Genomic DNA, 21560 nt, shown 5'->3' with positions numbered 1-21560 from the left:
GGTATTTGTGGATGAAAGGATTTCGAGAAAAAAAGAAGAAACATTTTAAAGAAAAAAAAAGATTCCAAAGAACCCCTTTCAACGAACAACCGAACGCTCCGATCCACGACCCCCGAGTGTTATTTCTAGATCGATAAAAAGATCGAGAAACCAACCAACTTCCCCGAAAACCTTTTGATTATATTTAGAATATTTACTCGCCTCCAGAACCCCAATTCCCCCTCAACATTGTATCACCGGACCCACCGGTGTCAAAGATGTGTTATACCAACTCTATTTGAATCTTTGACCGGTGAGACGGTACCCACCCTCTCTCCATTCCATCATCTCAAAAAACAAAACATGCCAAAAGATATACATGTATGAAACAAAACAGACATCTTCCCGGATCCCAGTCATTTTTCTTTAACCTATCTAGTTATGAGCCTTAATATTTGCCCCTCCCAAACTCTCTGAATGTGCAACCTGTCAAACACAAAAAAGCTTTTTAACGTGGATTTAGTCGTGTATCAAAACCTTCCCATTCTTGTCTCTTGTCACCCAAAAAACATAATGTGATTCCCAAAACCTCAACTAATTCTCAGTCAAATTTTGCATTTTTGTGTCTCTCCATATTACCATCATCCCATCACGTGTGTACCGGTGTACGTTTGTGAATGAGTGTGCTCCAAATTGGAGTCTCGCGTCTCAACGGTGTCCTTTTTCTGTATCCGATTTATTTGACTTCTTCCCGCCTTTTCCTTCTCTTTTTTCCATCTCTTCTTTTCACATTCTCTCATCCAGTCATTCTTAATTTTCCCATCTAAATCCCGATCAACTCAGTGTGCTTTTTGCCGAACTTTTCTCTCTCGATTGTGTCGATATAATTTATATATTCTTTGTCTCATTCGATCCATAATATGTACATTATTCGACCCTTTCCCCCTCCATAGTGTCTTATTTCCCATTTCTCTCTCTCTCCCGTTTCCTTTTTTTCGTTTGAACTCGATTTCATACGCGGTGTGAAGGCTATAAATAAATACTTTTCTTGTTAGAATCAACTGTGTTTTTTGTTAAAATTCCATAAAAAAGATAACAGAGCAAACAATGGGAAGCAGATTGAACAGAATGCAATTGAATTGAAATTTAGAACATTGATAAGAAAAAGAATACAATAAAACCCGATTGAAATGTTACAATAGAAGTGCTAAACCTATTCTAAACGCGGAACAATGACATAGAGAACCTGTTGTTATTCAAAAGATAACATGTTGCACTATTGAATATTAGGGCAGAAAACTAAGTATACAGTTTTGAACTTCGTTGCCAAAAACAAGAATACTGATAGGACTGTAGTTCCAGTCATTTTATGGAATGAAAAATTCTAAACTTGATATTGTGTTTAGCATGAAATATGTCAGCAAACTCCTAGGCGAAGGAGCACTGCCAAAAAACTGATAAATAAAAGCTGAAGAGGTGAAAACTGGCAAATGACCAAGTTGGCAACCGAAGGAGTTGTCAGCCGAAAGAGGCCGTCGACGGACTGTTGATGGACAACTGGAACCAATTGGAAAATTGTTTTGATTGGAAATCAGCCAGGAAAAAATATTTCATGCACGCAATGAATTATAGAATAATGATGGAAACAAATTTTCCTCACATCAGACTACCTCCAAAATAGGTTGTTAAACGACTGCTAAATAACAATCGCAGATGCGCTGACTGATCAAAGGCCCAAGGTGGCGGACCAAATATCTGCAAAATGGAAAGTTTGGCTGAAAAAATACTGTCAAGAAAGCGCTATCAATTTAAATGGTCAGACTTAGAGGCGCAAATTTTTGCAGACGGGTCGTCGGCAGCGCGCAGTTCGACTGCCGACTGTTCTCTTTCCTGCAGCCAGCACCTCAGCGGCGGTCCGTTTTTCGGCAGTCCCCTCGCTGATGTTGTTTAAAAATGTGTTGTTTTAAAAGTTCTCAAAATTTTTAAGTTCTGATGGACATCGGCATTGTGATACTAATTGCAATGCTCGTTTTTGGAATATAATTTTTAGTGTGTCCGTTTTCATCTAACAAGCCCATCTTTCCGGTTTCTGGATGAACAACAGTTTTACCATTTTTGACTGCAATTTAGTAACTCTTTTTCTATTCTCCCATCCTTATTATCGCTGTTTTTTTGAATAACAAAATTGTTATCCCGTAGGATCCATCTCTTCGAACAACCTAAAACTCCCTAGGGCAATCAATTACATAAACAATCTACGTTGATGTCTACTGAAAACAATGAGGACGCAAAACTATACGAAGCCTAGAATTGTTTTTATCTGCTCACAATTTATATCAACCAGAACACAATCATTATCAAAATGGATTTCAGCTGGGAAGTGGTCCAAAACGTTTCTCAGTCTTGTTCAGCGGTCATTGCTGTTCCATTGAACACACTTCTCATTTATTTAATTGTAAATCACTCACCTAAAGAGATTGGAGCATACCGGTATTTGATGATTTATATATCCGTATTTGAAACTGTTTACGCCTTGCTCGATGTGGTTGTTTCCCCATTTGCTCATTCCTACGGATCCACTTTTATTGTGCTTGTCAACATGAATCACACGACAATACCTAACTGCTCATACAAATCCTTTTGTGTAAGAAAAACCGCATAGATGGAAGTTTGAGATTAGACTATTTCAGCCATTTGGTGTGGATTCTACGGTTCATCTATGGCGGTGTTCGGAATACATTTTGTCTATCGATACTTAGTTGCAACCGGATCAGCCCTTCTCAAAACTTTTCAGTCCTGGATGATTGTCCTTTGGCTTTCGATCCCCGTAGAAATTGGGACCACCTGGACAGTTCTTACATATTGGCCGTGTGCTCCAAGAGAAGCAACAGACAGATACGTGGGTGCTAATATCAATGAAACATTACATCTGGCCCTTGATGAAGTGGAGTACATTTCCCCCTATTTCTATGAGTTGGGGGAAAATGACGAACTGGTCATTTACTGGCCAAGTTTTGTTGGGATCGGAATCAACTCTTGTATTATTGTAAGCACAAAACCACACTTCGTTTTTTGAAATTCTATATTTTAGAATGCTTCTATTTTCACAATCGTCTACTTTGGCTACAAATGCTACAAAATTTTGAATAGTTTGGTACCAAAGACCAGCACATCTGAAAAAAATCGACAACTACAGAAGCAATTATATTTAGCCCTCGTCACCCAAACATTGATTCCTTTGGTCCTAATGCACATTCCTGTATCGGTCTTGTATTTTTGTTCTTTTGCCAGTGTGGAACTAGGACCTCTCAGTGGAATTGCTCCAGCGTCGATTGCTTTATACATTATCCTGGATCCTCTCCCAACTATGTTCATCATTGGACAATACCGATTGATTTTGTACAGTATGTTTGCTTACAGTAAGCCAAAATAGGCACTTTTTTTCAGAATGGTTAATATGGATCCCCACAAAGTTGAACTGCAAAAAGCCAGTACAACCAGAAAGTGTTGAAATGACGGAGAATGTTCCAAATTCCACAGGAATCGATTCAAACAGTAATAATCCTTTGTCATCGTAGCTAAACTGAATTCTTTATAAAATGTTTTTCTTGTTTTCAATTCAATAAAGATATTTTTAAAAATTTTATATTCGGTAAAACATATCAAGCAAAGCAAATAATTAAATTTCTCCCCATACAGAGACATTATCATCGTCTGGCAACTTAGAAGTTCGTCTGGAGCTGGTACCGTCGATATGGGCAACATTCACTGCTTTCTTATTTTTCACAGTCAGACAGAATTTCACAGGAGTCATCAGGAACTTTTTCAAGCCTTCCTTATAGTTTTTGATTATGAAAATAGACGGAAGAGGATCGATCACAGGGTATAATGCAATGGTAATGGAAGTGATACTGCTCATTCTTCCCAAACCAACGTTAAAAAGAGCTCCAGAATATGTGATAAGAAGTGGAAGATGCATTAGAGTAATTGGTATAACTGTTTGGAGAACTAATGCCAGGAAAAATTGTCGCTGTAGAGCACGATACTGTTTTGAGAATCCACCGGATGTGGTAACATCTGAAAGTGCTTTATAGCATTTCCAGCCATAGAAGAAAATTGTCATTAAAGAAGTACCCTGCAAATGTAAAAAGATTAAAAATAAAGTTGAAAACGCGAATCACCATTATTGATGTTGCTCCAACGAGTGTCATGACAACATCAGTGTCAAAGAGAAATCCTCCATTTTCATTGAAAAAATAGGGACCCATGTAAGTGACGTCTTCTACAGATAAACTAAACTCTTGCATCAAATTATCTCTGAACAAAAAAAATAACTTCGAAGCTGAGAATCTGTATACTGACCTTATGTAGTTGGTCGTTACCGCTTTGGGTCCACAACAAAAATAAGATATGGTACCCCAAATAGTTCCGAAAATAAATGGAACAATCAACCATGCTACTATTTTGAAACCTTTGAAAGTGGAAATCCTCTTGTTTCTAAAGTGAATCCTTCTCATAAAAGATTAAGATCTAAAACTTACCCGCTAACTGCCAAGTATCTGTAAATGAAATGAATTCCAAATAGAGCCATCGATGATCCGTAAAATGCACACCATACACCTAGCATTATCAAAGAAACTGGTTTTTCAAAAAGCGAATGAGAAAGAGGAGTCATGATAAAGAAAGATGTCCCGTAGGAATGCATGACTGGAACAACCAGATAATCAATGATCGAATAACAAATCTCAAAGATTGATATGAATGTCATAAGATGTTTATATGGTCCCAACTTCTTTGGAGATTTCAAATAGATCAGAATGATGAGGATCACATTGCAGAACAAAGAAAGAAAGGCCAACACAGTAATAAGACGGTATTGGATTTCCAGCCACTCGAAACCAATCATTGTCTTCAAATGAAACTGTAATGAGTTTGAGTTATAATCAAAAAGAAATAGAATGCTCAAGAGAATTTTATACGTCAACAAATTCATGTGATAAGCTAGACAATTGATATATACCCTGGAGTATTGGGAACGGTTCTCGCTTTTCTAGAACATCGAAGAACACGGAACATTCGCTCTACTACATATATTCTCCCATTGGGATTTTTGGCACAGATACCCTATAAAAACAAAAACTTCTCAAACAATGATCACCTAATAATTTCTAAGAATGATTGGGAAGAGCTGGTCCGTCATCCAACATAATATCCAGATTGAATTTGCGATTATGTCCCTTATTCTCAACTCAACTCTCATTTTCCTAATCCTCCGTCATTCTCCAAAGTCACTAGGTGCCTATAAATACCTAATGATCTATATTTCCGCGTTTGAACTATTCTACTCATTGATGGACATCATCGTTAAACCGGTCGGTTGATATAATTTGTGAAAAAAAAAACTGCGAAAGCGATGACGAAAAAGAGGAAAAATACTTTTTTTGAGATTTGATTATGGGAGAAAAATGTCATGCCAAAATATGAATGAAAACAACAATTTGCTCCCTCAAAAAAAAATCAAAAACCTCAATTAGGCAAAAAGAGCAGACTATTTTCAAAGAAAATGGCCTCATCTTTGATCAGTATAAGCACCAAGGTATCATGTATTTTTGACAGATCTTCCATTCGTACGGATCCACTTTCCTAGTGATGGTCAGCACTAAAGAGACTGGACTTTCATTGAAAATTGCACTTTTATTGGGAGGTAACAAATAAAATATCACAAAACCTGAATTAGAAGGGCCAATTTCATAGAAGGGTTTTTTTAATAGAAGGGACTCTTTAATAGAAGGACCCCTTTAATATAAGGGTCCCTCTAATAGAAAGGCCCTCCGAGAGGGGCTTGGAAAAATAGAACGGCCCCACGGTATATCAAAGCAACGGGTCGAAAATCGCGCCCCAGTGGAGCAATCGCGTAGATTAAATGAAGAATTTTGGAGAAAAATGGCCGGGTAAATAGTAGGGAGGGTCTCCTTTAATTGAAAGGCGGATGTAATTGAAGGGCCCTCCAAAGCTACCTTGGAACAATAGAAGGGTCGGCCCTTCTAATACAGGTTTTACGGTATATTATTCTGAAACGAAAATTGGAGATGTGAATGAGGAACGCCTGTGGCCGAGGGTGAAGGTCTCGAGAGAAAAATTTGGAAAACAAAAACAATTTTTAAAATTTTAGGTAACTGTAGTTTTCGTTGTGGGACATTTGGCCACGGCCACCCGCGTTTCTCTTCCACTGGCTCGATTTTGTTTACCAGCATAATAGCAAAACTAAAACTCGGGATAATTTTTTTGAAAAGACAAAAAAAATTCTTTTAAAAATGTCCTGCCCGTTGCAATTATGGACCTCTTGTAACCCCTAACTTTAGCTGTCTACTGTGGATGCTTTGGTGCCTCCATGGCGATATTCGGAATCCATTTCGTCTATCGATATCTCGTCGCGGCTGGCAGCAAACTTTTGGAGAAAATCAGCTTTTGGAAAATTGCATTCTTCCTTCTAATTCCAGTTGTGTATGGTGCAATATGGGGATGGGTGGCATATGACCCAGTTGGACAACAACCGGCTACCGGGGAGCATATCAAGCAGGAGTCGCAATATAATATGTTGTTGATTGTCTTTCTTTTTCAGAAACAACATTCTAGAGACTTTTGATCTGGAATTGGAGGATATGGTTTATATTGGACCATACTTTTACCAAAAGTTACCAAACGGAACGTATGAAGTGGATATAATGTCAATCACCGGAATGTCCATTGTCTACATCATTGTCTCTTCTTCGTTTTTTACCATCTTCTATTTTGGAATCAAATGTTATCGGATTATTTCTCAACTGGTCCCATCTACATCTTCTTATCGAAGCAAACAACTTCAGTCTCATTTGTTCTGGGCTCTTGTCACTCAGACAATGATTCCAGTGATTCTAATGCACACTCCTGTCACTCTTGTTTACGCATTTGCTCTTTTGGATCAGGATATCGGTATGCTCAGTGGTTTCGTTTCAATGACAATTGCTGCTTATCCGGCAATTGACCCACTTCCAAGTCTTCTGATAATTCCATGTTATCGGGGAGCGTTGAAAAGTGAAAACTTCAGTTTTTAAGACTTCAATGGGACAAATTTATTATTTCAGAGTATCTCCCTTGCTGTCGAAGACCAAAGGATACTCAACAAGAGACCACTAATCCAGCTGGTCCCCGTACCGCATCCATTCTCAGCGTTAAACCAACATAACCTTTTTTCTTTCCGACAAATCAACTTTAATGAAATTTGTTTCTTTTTCAAAATGCAATCATTTATTAAAATCACTGGATGTGGTGGGTGCAGGGGGGAGAGAATACATAAAATACTATGAGAAGCAATAACGTTACTTTTTTTCTTTGGGGAAAAATGTTTCGAAGGCGGTGCGAAATTCAAGGCAATAAGTTATATCGATGTGAAGAAGGAGGATGAATAGGGGGTGCGGAAAAATCACAAAGGGAACATTATGCGTTGAAAGCATATTTAGGAAAAAGGGAAGAAGGGGGTCGTATCACAAAACACGCTTGCTGGATTCATTTCAACTAGAAGGGACGGTTTACATAATAAAACTTTTTCGCTTTTTAGGGTAAAGGCTGCAGATGTTCGAGGATAGTGCCTAGATTAATTAATTTATTTATTCATCATTATCATTGAGAGTTGGATAAACTGGATCCTGGACTCCTCGTTTCGATGGTGGAATCAGATGTTTCGGCAACTCGCTTGGAATCTCATGTCCTGGAAAACGAATATTAATGTCTATAATTTTGGACAATAAGCTCACCTTCCAACTTCAAGTTGATCAAATAGTTAGCCAAAGCGAATTCATCGGCATCGAGTTGTCCATCCTTATCAATATCGGCCAATTTCCAGACCTTTCCGAGTACCGAGTTTGGCAGCTTACTCTTGACCATATGTTCTTTTGCAGCTCTTCCGCTCAAATATCCATTGACTGGTCCGAGACTTTCGAATGTCGAATCCGCGGAAGTGCGTTCACGGTTCACAACCCATTCGGCTTCGTCGGCTCCTTTGTCGAATCCTTCTCCCTGAAAAATACAGAATTAGCAGAGAAAAAAAGTAGATTTTTTTGCCAGGGAAAAATAGAAATGTGAGGAAAATGATAGATAAAGGTGAAGCAGCATAGTGAGAAGGGATGGATTTACACACATATATTATCATTGCTCTTTTGCTATTTCAGCAATCGAGGAAAAGCTCCAAAGGGTACGATTCAAGGGAACAAAAAAGACTACAGAGTCACTTCAATAACTCATGCTTTCTTTTACTCCATTCATAACAAAACCTATCCGACACCAGTATTTCTAATAAACCAGCTCACCCATCGTGCATTATACTAAAAGAAATATATTGAACTGTGTAGCTAGGAACTACCAAAAAGCAGGGAAACATGAAACTTACGCGTCCAAATCCGAATGGAGTCTCTGCTTCTGTAGTTTGACTGAATGCTCCTCCCTTGACAGTTGGATCAGAGGCGCCGTTGGTTCCTGCTGGTGACGATGCTTCCTCCTTTGGAATTTGAGCCATCAAGCGGGCTGAAAAATTCAAAATAAATATTGCTTGCGCCGAAGGTTTCTTACCTATATCAGTAGCCAGCATTCCATCGACAACCTCCAAAAGCTTTGGCTTGAGTGGATTGAACTTGCTAAAGTCCTGAGCTTGAAGCTTCTCTCTCATCTTGTTCACATCTGGGAAGTCTCCAGGGGAGATGTTGTGCTCGCGTTGAAGTTGCTCATAGATCTTATCGAGATTCTGGATTAACTCCTTCTTCTTCTTCTCTTTTCCAATCATGGATGGCATCTGCTTTCGGAGTTCGGCGATGATGTAGGCATGAACCTTGGCAAGACGGGCTCTTTTGATGAGATCGTTCAATTTGCGGAGAGCAGCGTTACGTGGCAGTGCTTGCAAATCTTGGAACAAATCGTGTTGCTCATCTTGGAACAGGCGACGATTGATGTCGTAGTGAAGTGGATGATCCCAGAAGGATCCCAAGTAGACACGTGACACTTCTGGGGTCTTGAAGACTTTTCCCAATGACCACATGAGTGCTCCATAGACTCTCATCAATTGTTGATGGTCGACCATATCGGACTTGTTGAGAACAATACGAATTTTGTCCTCATTTCCAGCCAATGCCTCGATACATCTCTTGAATTCATCGGAAATGTCAAGTTTGTGGGCGTCGAAGAGGAGGATGATACGGTCGACGCGCTCTGCGAACCACTCTAACACACCAGTGAAGTCGTAGCCACGATCGATTCTGTAAAACGATTCAATTTTTTTTTCTTTTTTAAAATAAATTTCGCTCATTTTTTTTCGAAATATTCGAACGTTTATCGAGAGCGAAAGCAGCCACTGAAATTTGAGTCAAGAAAAATGATATTCATAAACAAAGCTTCGGAAATATACAATTTTCGGAAAATTACTTTCATTTTAGTGACCGAAACTTTTTGATTTCTTTCTAATGAATTAACTGTACCTTTGTTTCTCTCCGGAAAGAATTCCAGGTGTGTCAACAATAGTGACACTTTCAAGAACTTGATTTGGAAGAGTAGAACATTGGAATCGGTTCAAGAAAGCGTTCCCGAATCCAGAGAGCGCACGGAACTGCTTCTTGGCATCGACGACGAGTGCGTTTCCAGGAATACTTCCCTCTTCATCTCCATGCATGACAGCAATAAATCTATCGGTTGTTGGTTCTGGTCCAATTCGGATTCCTGGGAAATCAGACTCGAGAAGATAACGGATGAAAGTTGTCTTTCCAGTAGAGTATTGACCGACGAGCAGGATCATTGGCTTGGCGTCGAAATCTGGATCGTCTGAAAATCAAAAAATTTGAATTGAATTCTCAGACAAAAAAACTCACCGAGAGCTGGGCTGTGAAAATCATGATACTTGTGATACTCCTCGAGCGGCAGCAATTTCTGCTTGTAAATCTTGCGGAGACCTTCGGAAACCGTCTCCAGAACTTCCTTGTTTTTCTTTTTTGACGAATCGCCACCAAGCCACGAGAACATGCTTCTCTTCTTGGTCTTCTTTTGTCCTTCTTCTGTAAAAAATCAAAAATTGCATAAAATATTCGGAAAGAAAAAATTCGTTGGGAGACAAATGAGAAGCATGGAGAAGTTATTTTTTTCAGAAAACATATTTGGAAACCCATAATTGCAAAGCCAAATAATCTGCTTCTGTTTTTCGCGCTTCTAAGATTTCGTTTTTTTCTAACGATAACAACATTCAAGTCTAAAAACTGGCGAATAGCGAAAAGGAGGTTTTAATTTCGCAAAATAGGGATTATTGATTGTTCAGAAGTCCGTCTGAAAATCTCAGAACTTACTTTTTCTGTGATTTTTGAATTGGAGGAATGTGTCGAACATAATTTTGTTTAATTTTCAGAAGATTTCCAAATTTTGTTATGTTTCGAAAAAGTACAGTAATCCCCCCCAGTACAAGAAAACAATTTTGAGCTTGCGCCTTTCGGCTACTGTACTTTCGGAAAATTGAGTTTTTTTTGAAAATGTTGAAGTTTTTCAAAAGATCGGTTAAAATCTGTTTTAGTGTTGAAAAGGGTTTTTTAACAAAAATAAAAAATACTCCGGGCGAAAAGAAACAAAATGAGAATAAAAAAACAGAACCTATTGAAAAATCACATCAGCTGAAGAATTCCGGCGATGAAAAGAAGATGCATCATTTTCACCGCTGGAATGTGTTTCCACAACGAAAAAAAACTAAAATGTTCTCGGAGGTTCTGATATAGATAAATAAAAACAGCGCCTATGACTAAAAAAGAAGAATTTCGATTTCGAGACCCAAAGAAAGAAGCGAATTGCGAAATATGGGGCTCTATCCGCGTGTCTTCTTGTTGAATCGAAACTGAGTCATCATAGCCCAGCGAACCAACAATCAGGCGGCCAGAGACTCCCACGATGAATGGAGAAGAGACGCAGAGACAGAGAGAAAGGAGACTGGAGAGTGTTCTGAAGTTCGTTGAGGGAACAGAGATGAACGAATTTAGGGGGAAGATGACGTGGCAATTGGTGATGATGCACTTATTGGAAGTCGTTAAACAAACAGGAAATATCAATGCGAACACAGATACATCAATTAAAGTCCATCAATTGGTATCATCTCGTGAGAAAAAGAAGAAATAGAAGATCAAAGGGAGTTGGGGGTTTGTGCTGATAAAACGGGGGAATTCCTAAATCAAGAAGAACAAATGATGTATAAATATTTAATTGGCGATATGTATCTTCTGAAGAACCGATTGAATCGACTGGATAGATGGTGTATTCACATCATCTTCGCTTCAAAGTGACAGATCGAAGACGAGAGTACAGGAAAAATTAGAGGGGATCAGGTAGTCGAATTGAGAGAAAAATAGAGACTGCCCGACAAACTGCGCAAAATCAAGGACAGTGATCTAATGGATAGGAGAGGCTACAGACGGTGAAACCAAAATAATACGCGAACTGACCACCATCACCGACTGGCCGAACTGCAAAGCTACGAAAAAAGCGAGAAGAATGTGGAAAGTAAGCACACAAAAAAAAGAATTGTAAATGGTGGGTGGTTTCGTTAGGAAACTAGCGCATTCGTCTTATATGGTCATGTGTTGTTATTGGTCTAGAGCTAATATAAAAATATAAGTGTTGATGTGAATAGATGATGTATTTGATGGTTGAGAGAACAGCATGCAAAACAATTTGATTGAAGTTAATTGAAATAGAAAATAGAGTACAAGAAACACCTTCAAAAAGGGATTAAAATAAAGTTTTGGGCTGCCCTAGGCTAACCACTAGGTTCTGCTAGAGAAGCAGGAGGACAGCGAATAGAGTGAGTGGAAGGAAGAAAAAGTTTAGAAAGAGTTTATATAACGTATAAATGCTCCTCTCGATTTCACTTGGAGCCAACAACTGCTGGTGCACTATTGATTCCGGCGGACGGGGTCAGAGAGTCATGCATCAAGAAAAATGAGACAACCGCAAAGAGGGCGTTGCTCGTGTGAAGAATGCGATTGAAGGAAGGCAAGAAAAAAAATCGAATCGAATCAAAACAAAGTTTGGTGTTGGTTTTTTCATTGAATTATCTCACACAGAATGGGAGAGACAGAAAGAAATTGGTTTGATACTGTAAGAATTCAGTCAACAGGACTATTGGAGAATTTAATATCCGTGAATATTCTCTACAACTTACCACCAGTGTGATAATTCTTCCAAAAAACTCGAACACTATCCATTACTTTTCAGGTACAGTAGTAACTCTACAGAACTCAAAATAAGGCTCACCGCGTTCGATGGTACCATCCATCATATCAGCTACGTTTCCACGTAATTACACACAAAAATTAGTTCAGGAGTTAATACTTACAACTTCGGTTCGCGCTATGACGCGGGAGGTATGTCTCTCACTCGACGAAGCAAACATAAAACAGTTTGCACAATTAGATGCAAGTTAACAAAAAGCACGAGAAGAGAGATGTGTTGGTTCTAGCACTAGAAGGCAAACGAGTAGTATAGTCAAAGTATTAAAGGAAAGAAATGAAGAAAATGATTGGCATTGATACAATTCTTATCATTGTGACCTGTCAACGAATGGTGCTCTTCAAGAGAGAGAGAGAGAGAGATAAGGAACAAAGTGCACAGTTAGAAAAGAAAAGTGGGGGGGGGGGTGGGGTGGATTCCATTTGGCAGGAATTTCGAATAAATGGAATTGATTTCCAGGAAAACATTCCTTCAAACTGTATGAGAAATGGTTTGCATTTAGGAGACACTCAGAGAAATGGTGGAAAATGCTAAGAATTTCCCATCTTGCAAAACTGCAAAACTCAAGGAATCTACCTCTAACTGGTTCCATATACTTAGCAAGTCTAGGAGAAGGTTTTGGAGCCATCATAGATGCTCTGGCAACCGAGAGTCTTCTGATTGGCCGAGGAGCAGCGACTGGGTCCACTGGTGGAATTTCTCTCATTTTTACGACAAGCTTCTCTTCAGTAGTCTCGACGATTTCTTCTTTTTCAGGATTCTCTTCAACAACAGGAGTAGTTCCTTTATCTTCTGGGGTCTTCTCCACAATCTCCTCAGATCTGATCTCAATCACTTCAGTTTTCTCAATAAGCTCTTCCGATTTCGACTCGCTTTCTTTCTTTTCCGAATCCACTGGCTTTACAATGGGCTTGTCCACAATCTCCTCTGCCAGAACGACTTCAGCTTCCGCGTTGATTTCTTCGAAACTAGAACTGGACACAGATCCAGAAATCTGAAATTTCAAAAATTTGGAATAGAAAAAAAACTTGATGATCTATAGCGACTAACAAAATTAGTAAACTAAGTTTAGATTTTCCATCTACGTTTGGGTGCAAATGCCGATCGGTGACTCAATGAACTATCCAATTTCAATTTCGTAAAGCACACTCACCTCACATTTTCCACCGTCTTGATCAGTGGGCTTCTCCAACTTTTCGACATTTTCCACATCACGAATACCAGATTCCAAATCAATACTACCCATCGTGCCTTCCTTATTCACTCCTTTGTTTTCTTCGTTTTCTCCTTTCTTCTCCTTCTTCTGCTCGTCTTCCCCGGAGCTATTAATGACAATGACAGGCGGCGCGGTTGCCTCATTCATTTTGCGTTCTTCTTCTCCTTCTTTTTGTCCAGTATTCTCTTCAGACATAATTTCGGCACAGAATATTTATTGCTCAGAAAATTAGGAAAAAGGAAAAGGAAAGTGTTGAATTCAGAAAACTGTCAAGATGGGGAAGCAAGGCGGAGACATGTTTCGCAAACTTTTTTCTTTATCAATTTTTCTTTTTTTTGCGACAATTGACTTTTTGCGAAGAAAATGGAGAACGATGATAACATTCTAGAACATGACGAAACACAAAAGAATGAAATGACTCACCGATTTCTGTTCCGAATGGATTCGATGACGAGAACCTTTCAGGAGTCTTTTCGAAAGGATTTGTGATACGTGTCACTACCAGAGTATGATCAAAATCTTCGTCGGTTACTGTAGGCCGGCAAGGTTGACATCCCATATGTTATGATTAAAACTCAAAAAAGAACAGTTTATGAAAACATTGGAATAGTCAAATCAGGTAATATGAGAAGAATCATCTGGTCACTTTGGAATGAAATAGGGATTAACAAGGATTGAATGGGAAGTTGATGAATGGGCTCCGCGACATTTCGCCACCGTCATAATACATGTGAATGGATAGGTTTCAGACTACTGAAACAATTTTAGAGTTTTCAAATATGCTATTTCTCACAGAGCATTCTGAAATTCAAAAAACTCCAAAATTTGATAAAAACTTTTTTTTCAAATTTTCCGAATTTTGGAATGTGTCCTATCAGAAAAGCATAATATATTATGTTGAAACCCTACGAGGGGTTTTGCCGTTAAAAATCTTTATATTCGCCTGTATTATCAGGTAGGAAAAATGCCCCGGATCCGATGAATGAGGATAAAGGGAGATACAGTAATTCATGGTCCGTAAACAATATTGTAGAATGACCCAAAACCTATATGTTGTTGTCAGTTGGCTATTTTTATCTTTCACAGGAACCGAGATAAGTTGGCTCAAAGTTGAATGAAAGTTATTTTCAATCGAAATTTGCAACAAGTTTTCCAAAAAGAGAGAAAAATGTAAGTAATGCGCACAAAAATACAATGAAGTGGCTTGAACAAACAATGGATGTTTTTGTGCTTTGGAAACGTTTTGTGACATTTCTATCGCCAAACCAAAATTATCAGAATACTGATTCCAGATAATGTTCCAAACTTCTAACTGAAAAGAATAAAAGCTATAAAACCAGCTAGACAAAAAAATAAACTGAAATCCACGATTTCTGCATGCGCTCCCGTTGAACGGTCAATGTTTGAACATAAATGTGGCTGCTGCCTCCCGAACGAGCGGCACAGAAAAAAAATCGATGGAGATTCCCATATTTTATACACAAAACGTTTCCTCCATTTTCAACACAATAGGATGAGAAAACCATGATCGAAATTGAATACACTGTAAGACTTATGAGACTGAATAATTTGAACGGAAAAATTTTAATAGTCTGTTATTTGGGGTATTCGGAATCAAATTTATTCACACTAGGATTACTTATTTTCTCTTATAAAAGCCCACTCAAAACCGTCAACTTTGAGCTCAACCATCTCAATTCCAGTGAAAGATAGCGAGAATTTGTCAACTGTTAAAATAATGCTGATGATATGATAAACAATTTATCTATTGACAAAGTTTTGATATCTTTCAAAGGAACCGAGATGATTGAACTTTAAGTGGACGGTGTGAGTTGGCTTATATTAGAGAAAGTACGGTATTGTCTATTCAAAATAATCGCGCGGGTGAACGAGTAAAAAAACGTGTAGAGAGTCTCCAAACCTGTAGAGGCGCTGTTGAGACGCAGACATTTTTACTCGTTCACTCGCGCGATTATTTTGAATAGACAATAGCTTACCTTCTTCATCTCGTTCGGACCTGATGCTTGCTTCCCTTTTACTTTCTTCATAGACACTGATTTCATTTCTATTGGCACGTGGTACCGTCCGGAAAAAGTTGTGCATAGTGTCGAATAAAGAGTGAATGGTCTGACTTTTTGTTATAATAATAGTGTGATGGCTGCTTTATATGCAAATCCTTTTGACGCATTCAATAATTCAGTTCTAACAAAAACGCAAGGATCGTAAAACAACAAGTTTATTCAAAAATACTTCAGCATGTATTTAGTTTACAAATAATAGAATAATTAAACGTTGACCCCCTCAAATGTGATAACAGCTGGAATGGCAACTCCTTTGGATGCTTGTACTCTTGTCAATTCGATGAAATCTTCAATTGCCTTTCCGAATCTTTTGACTGTTTCTTCGTCACTGAAATCGCTGAGACCGTATGACACATTTTGGTTAGCCTCCTTGAATGAATTTCTTCCCATTTGTTCCATTTGAGTATTGCTCGCTAGAAGAGAAACAGCAAAATTGTTTTGATCAAGAGCATCGTGAATGGCAGATGGGACGGATCTTTCCAGAATCTTTTTCGGAAGATCTGGTTCAGCAGTTATTGGACGACCCAATCCAATTCCTTGGGTTGCTCCTGTTTTCACAGCATCTACCATCGCATTAACAGTTCTGAATCCTCCAGTAAGATAGACAACGGTGTTTTTGAAGACAGGACGAATCTGAATTATTAATAATTTGGAAAACATTAAAAATAAAATTGTATCTCACTTTCTCTGCAAACTCCAAAAAGAATGCTTCTCTCTGTCGTGTAGAATTTCTGATGTGCTGGAAAGCCAATTGCTCATAAGTTCCACCAGACAATTCGACAAAATCAAATCCAATCTTTTCATAGGCTTTGCACATTTCTACGGCATCATCGGCGGTTGTTCCTTCTGATTGAAACTCAACAGAATTCGTTTTTAAACCAACCAAGAAACCCGTGGATGCTGGAATTTCTTTTCGAATTGCTTCATAAATTTCAAGAATTATTCTTTGTCGATTAGCAATTGATCCTCCATACCGATCGGTTCTTTTGTTTGTGGTTGGAGAAGTAAATTGAGCAAGAAGGTATCCATGGGCTCCATGAAGTTCAACACCATCGAACCCAGTCTCGTATGCATATTTTGCAGCATAAACAAAACGGTCAATCACTTCAGTTTTAATTTGTTCCACAGTCAGTGGAATTGGTTTCCCGAATCCCAGAAAACGAACTTCCTTTTCCAGTTTTACATCCGATGCGGAGAATGGAGTCGTATTGACTGTAATTGGAGTTTGACGTCCTCCATGAGAAAGTTGAACAACGGCAAGTGCTCCATCCTGTTTGATTGTCTGAGCCCATTTTGTGTAGGCTTCACGACGAGCCGGAGTTTCACCTTCTTTGAAGATCATAGCATTTCCTGGAGCCTCAAGATGAACCTGAAATACATTCTTGAAAATAGTCCAAACTATGAAAACCCACCGGTGACACCTGGACGTTTCCAGTGAGGACCAATCCAAACTTTCCGTTTCCCCATTTATCATATACATTGAGAATTTCTTGAGTGGGAACTCCATTCACTTTTGGATTTGAATGATCGAAAACGGACAACATTTCGGTAAGAGCAGCTTTCAAAAAACGATTTTGGGCATACTTTCCACTTGGGAACTTCAAACGTTCCCCAAGAATTGCTTTTGCAGATTCAGGAGCAGCAATTGAAAAACGACGGACCATTTTGGAAAGTTAAAAAGTAGACAAAATTCAGTAGATGTTGAACTTAAGAATGACAAATTAAAAAGATCATCTAGTAGTTTAAATAGGAAGGGATGACTTTATGATCTGAGAGAACGAGAAAGATATCTGACGAAATAGGATGATATTATATGATAAGAAAAAGAGACCGCCGGTGTTTTGCTGACAATTCCCAAATTGTTCTTTGCTGTTAACATAGTTGAGCACAGTGTATTGAGGTTCTGAACGTGTTTTTTTTCACAGACTACCTACTCAATTCACTAGACTTCAGGAATTCCCGAAATGATTTTGTTTTGAAAAAAAAATCCAGCTTCAGGAATGAAACTGTTTTCCCGAAATCCGGAAAGAGGAATTCGGAATTTCGAGGTTTCCAATGGAAGGAAAAAATGTGTAGCTCAAAAACATATTTCTCGCGGCAGAGAATTCTTGCTGAACGTGTTTGTTGAAATGAAAAAAATCACGGAATCCTCTCATCTCTGCTAAACTTGTAGTCGTCTCTAAAGAATCTAAATTGTACCTGTCCTCCAAATTATTCAATATATTCGTGAACTCTCAGTCAACACAGAATGCCTCACTTCCTCAGCCATCACATGTGGATACCTTCCTTGCTTATGATCAGGTAACAACGATGTGGTTTCTCTAACTCCTGGTTTTCACTTGTCATGTTTTCATAACGGATGCTCTAGATACTTCTACAGTATCCATAATTGAAAATAATACTATGACAATCACGGCGAAAAAGCGTATAGTACCCAAAGAGCAAAACATTACTGTGGAAAGTAATAGTGATTGTGAGAGATCTTCGAATCGAGGTTACAAAATAGGAAAGTTTTGCAGTCTGTCCATTTGGATCTTCCTTCGTGCTAGCTAAAAGTTGCCAGCAACAACAGAAATGTCAGACCCCAATGAGAATCAACGCTTACTGTTCAGAAAAAGGAATATGTTGTCAAGAAGATTCAGAAGGCAGCGAATCATTATGTTATGACAAACGATTGCCATTGCTCGGGGAACCGAAGTGCAGTTCAGATTCAGATTGCATGCAGTTTGGAGCTGTTTGCAAAGCGAAGCACTGTTGTCCAAACTGTAGGTTCGCCTGGATGTTAGTTTCTAGCGGGATGTTTAATTTTTTAGTTCACTACATAACCAATGAACCTCTTCTTCTACGTCAGTAACTTTTCGTGTGTACCCGGAAAGCCAATCCCTCCCGGATTTCAATTCAGTTACTGTTCTGAGATATCTAATACAGTCGCCTATTTAGGAGTTGTTAACAGCTGTGGAGACATCCAGAACATTCACAAATATTCAAAATGTCGCAGAGATTCTGATTGTTATCCTGGTTACATTTGCGTACGGACCATTGACGAAGGAATGTGCTTCAAGAATCCAGAAGACTGTTCCAACTCCCCATACTATTACATAGCTGTTATGTCATGCTACCTTTCATTCGTCTTGATGCTACTTTACTTTTTCACAAGAGCCTGTTACGAACATCCTCTGAGAGTCAGCGCCAAGTCTCCAGTTCTCACACTTCAATTGTACAGTGTCATCAAAGAAGCTGAGCTTCAAGCATATGATATTTATGGAGGGGAGGAGCTGAGTAAAATGCAAATCGAGCACATTTCAAAGGAAGCTGCTCGTAAAGCATGGATCGAAAATGAGTAATCATCTAATGCACCTGCTTTGGAACATCTTTTGGTGAGATTTTGATACAGTTGGAAAGAAACTTAAAAACTTTTTTATTACAGAATTGGTTCGGGTACGTGGTCTAATGTTCAGAGGACGAGGAGACAGATGAAGAGGAGACTGCTAACGAATTGGAACCTGAATTTATTGAATAATCTAGAAAAGTGTCAAATTTTTTTCTGAAAACTGTTTTATCTTATACAAAATGTTATTTACATAAGTTTTAATAAACGTTTATTGCAATTATTGGAAAAAATATATTCATCGTAGAACCTGTAATAGAAGGGCCCCAACATTGTCAAGTTTGAGCTAATTTATCTTGGTACCAATAAAAGATAAAAAAAACCAACCTATATAAATTGACCCAAAAAATTGAAAGTTAGGGGGCTTTTCTATTAAATGTTTTACGGCATTTTATAATGAAACCTTCTCACTAAATTTATACTTGATTTTTTCAAAAAATTCGAATCTTTAAAAAATTGATGTTCACTGTCAGGTATTATCTAATCACACCATGTGCTTCTCATCTTATCCGTCTGTCGTTCTTAGCGTTCGTTCATTTATTGATGAGCTTTGCTGTTATGTATGTATCTGTGTGTGCAGATAGCCCAGGAGAGCCGCCCCCTTCGACACCGCGAAACTCTTTGGAGCACATTTGTTGTGTTACACAGTTAACCCAACACCTCCGTCGTCTCCACGGCGCAAGTGCTCTTTTTTCACAGGATCCCGGAGCTATCGTGAATTTTCAAGGCAGACGCAGACGTGTCCAGAAATCAGTTTGAATTGAATCGCAGTTCTGCGGCGGAAGGGAGAGAAAAGACATTTACAATGAGAAGATCCTCGGACAGAGAGATTTAGAAACGCAGATATACGAAGGACCCGACGAACCAAGGGGACCTTCTGTTTCCCGCAGGAAGATGATGATGAGCGGATGGCTGAATTCTCATTTTCACTATATCTACCTCAATTTCACTATCGATTTTTCTCTCTTTCTCTAGATGATATAACTTCCGAATCAATCAGATACCTTGAGATGATTAGTGCCTCTGATCTACGAACATCTTTTAAGCTAAGTGCAACACCTGTTCAATTTTTGAGTTGACTTGAGATACGAAGTGACGGAAGGATCTTGTAAAGTCCGAAAATATACGTAACGGACAAAGAAAACATCTGTGAAACAACTCTTTCTCCGACGATTATTCCATTTCCAAAACCCATCACATTCACAAATTATGAGGGCTCGTCGTTTGCTCTTTCTTCTTTCTCTTGAAGGCTTTCAAGATTCATTTCTTTTCACATTCGTGCTAAACTGTCTGCTCTATCAAACTGCTCAGTATTTCAAATTCTTAAAATACCTTCAAATGTTTTACATTTAGAATAGAAATATTGAACAGAGTAATCTTTAAAAGCCCTCTGAATCTAAATAGAAAAGATGAAGAGTTTCAAAGGAGTAGAATATCTGGACGCTCTTTTTATTCTTAGTGACCTCATTTTCAAAGAAGTTTTCAAAATTTCGAAAGATCGAATTTTCGCAAATTTTTGTTTCAGACGACGAATTTCGGTTTAAGCTAAGATCCACGCCTAGAAAAATTACGCAGTGTCAAATACATAGATCTAAATTTCAAACAAATCATCCCATCCCACCGTCTTTTTTTCTAGCCTGATTTTTTTTCGGTTTTCAGAAAAGGTATCCAGAAATTAAAACCGAATTCAAATTATAGTTACAATACAACATACGATGATTTAATTGACAGTTTTTCAGTAAACTTATTAGAACTACTAAACAATCCGAATGTGTGGTTCTGATTTCTGTTCACTGGAGTTTCTCAAATAATTAAAATCTGGTTTGTAAAAAAGGAATATACCGGTTTTTTGCCCATCTTGCTCAGTAACATGAACTGAACAGCTCACAACTAATGTTGCTAACAATCTACCGTATTTTTTCTCTTTGAAACCCACCGGATACGTTTACTTTGAGATCAGTCATCTCGGTTCTTTTAGAAGATATCAAAATTGTGTCAACTGATAAATGATTTATCATAATATGACCAATATTTCATCAGGTAGCACCAATTTGATATCTTTCGAAAGGTATTGAGATAATTGAGCTCAAAGTGAACTTTTTGAGTGGGCTTTTATTATAGAAAATACGGTAAATCTATTCTCAGAAAATGACTTTTGTTCTTTTTGAATTTGGTTAGTATCATTTAACATTCTATTCTCCTATTCCGTTCAAAAAGAAACGAACTCTTAGCCTCCTATCCAACTGCCATTTAACTTTTAAAACTCGTGGGAGGATGTTACCCGTTTTGCGGCAAAGTCCTCCGGACTCCCCGGGATCCCCCGCTCATTTCCCCCCTCATCACCACCCTTCGCCCCTTCATCAATCACTTCGAGCAACGGTGCTCTTCTTGTCTCGGTCTCATAAAATCTTTCGCTCTTTCACTTATCTCCTGCTAAACTTCAAGTTGTTGCCTACCAACAGGTTCTCTCTCCCCCTTATCTTTCTTGGTGTCCTTCTTTTGTTTTCGTTGTTCCATTGGGCTGAAAAACGATTGACCAAATTGCAACATTGAATTGTTTTCAGACTACGAAGCTGGCAATAAAGAGTATTATAACAAAATTGTAGTTATAAAA

At 38.4% G+C, this 21560-nt stretch overlaps 7 protein-coding genes across 7 annotated transcripts; 4 read left to right on the top strand and 3 right to left on the bottom strand.

Annotated features, from left to right (window-relative positions):
• Window positions 1–2341: 2341 nt before the first annotated feature.
• On the top strand, window positions 2342–3557 carry Cbr-str-204 (the record flags this gene model as incomplete). Its single annotated transcript, XM_002637178.1, has 4 exons — window positions 2342–2621; window positions 2670–3025; window positions 3071–3383; window positions 3427–3557. The coding sequence occupies 4 exons, from the start codon at window positions 2342–2344 to the stop codon at window positions 3555–3557; spliced, it is 1080 nt and encodes a 359-aa protein (XP_002637224.1).
• A 101-nt stretch (window positions 3558–3658) lies between these two features.
• On the bottom strand, window positions 3659–4885 carry Cbr-str-206 (the record flags this gene model as incomplete). Its single annotated transcript, XM_002637177.2, has 4 exons — window positions 3659–4114; window positions 4161–4296; window positions 4342–4476; window positions 4521–4885. 4 exons carry the CDS (start codon window positions 4883–4885, stop codon window positions 3659–3661), a joined length of 1092 nt encoding a protein of 363 aa, XP_002637223.2.
• A 268-nt stretch (window positions 4886–5153) lies between these two features.
• On the top strand, window positions 5154–7204 carry CBG18888 (the record flags this gene model as incomplete). The annotated part of the gene is made up of 4 exons (XM_045237780.1): window positions 5154–5274; window positions 6480–6561; window positions 6602–7053; window positions 7104–7204. The coding sequence occupies 4 exons, from the start codon at window positions 5154–5156 to the stop codon at window positions 7202–7204; spliced, it is 756 nt and encodes a 251-aa protein (XP_045096603.1).
• A 421-nt stretch (window positions 7205–7625) lies between these two features.
• Window positions 7626–14036, bottom strand: Cbr-rme-1 (the record flags this gene model as incomplete). Its single annotated transcript, XM_002637175.1, has 7 exons — window positions 7626–7726; window positions 7773–8034; window positions 8405–8538; window positions 8584–9263; window positions 9483–9822; window positions 9870–10052; window positions 13901–14036. The coding sequence occupies 7 exons, from the start codon at window positions 14034–14036 to the stop codon at window positions 7626–7628; spliced, it is 1836 nt and encodes a 611-aa protein (XP_002637221.1).
• Window positions 10518–11151, top strand: CBG27131 (the record flags this gene model as incomplete). The annotated part of the gene is made up of 2 exons (XM_045237779.1): window positions 10518–10745; window positions 10888–11151. 2 exons carry the CDS (start codon window positions 10518–10520, stop codon window positions 11149–11151), a joined length of 492 nt encoding a protein of 163 aa, XP_045100153.1.
• A 1726-nt stretch (window positions 14037–15762) lies between the features above and the next one.
• Window positions 15763–17222, bottom strand: CBG18886 (the record flags this gene model as incomplete). Its single annotated transcript, XM_002637174.1, has 3 exons — window positions 15763–16191; window positions 16241–16927; window positions 16971–17222. The coding sequence occupies 3 exons, from the start codon at window positions 17220–17222 to the stop codon at window positions 15763–15765; spliced, it is 1368 nt and encodes a 455-aa protein (XP_002637220.1).
• A 608-nt stretch (window positions 17223–17830) lies between these two features.
• CBG18885 lies at window positions 17831–18902 on the top strand (the record flags this gene model as incomplete). Its single annotated transcript, XM_045237778.1, has 4 exons — window positions 17831–17859; window positions 18021–18031; window positions 18108–18282; window positions 18557–18902. 4 exons carry the CDS (start codon window positions 17831–17833, stop codon window positions 18900–18902), a joined length of 561 nt encoding a protein of 186 aa, XP_045096602.1.
• Between the last annotated feature and the right edge of the window lie 2658 nt (window positions 18903–21560).

Source organism: Caenorhabditis briggsae (genome assembly GCF_000004555.2).
Source record: "Caenorhabditis briggsae complete genome, chrV, whole genome shotgun sequence".
NCBI lineage: Eukaryota > Metazoa > Nematoda > Chromadorea > Rhabditida > Rhabditidae > Caenorhabditis > Caenorhabditis briggsae.
The sequence above is the reverse complement of the archived record's forward strand: the minus strand, read 5'-3'. Positions and strand labels throughout refer to the sequence as shown.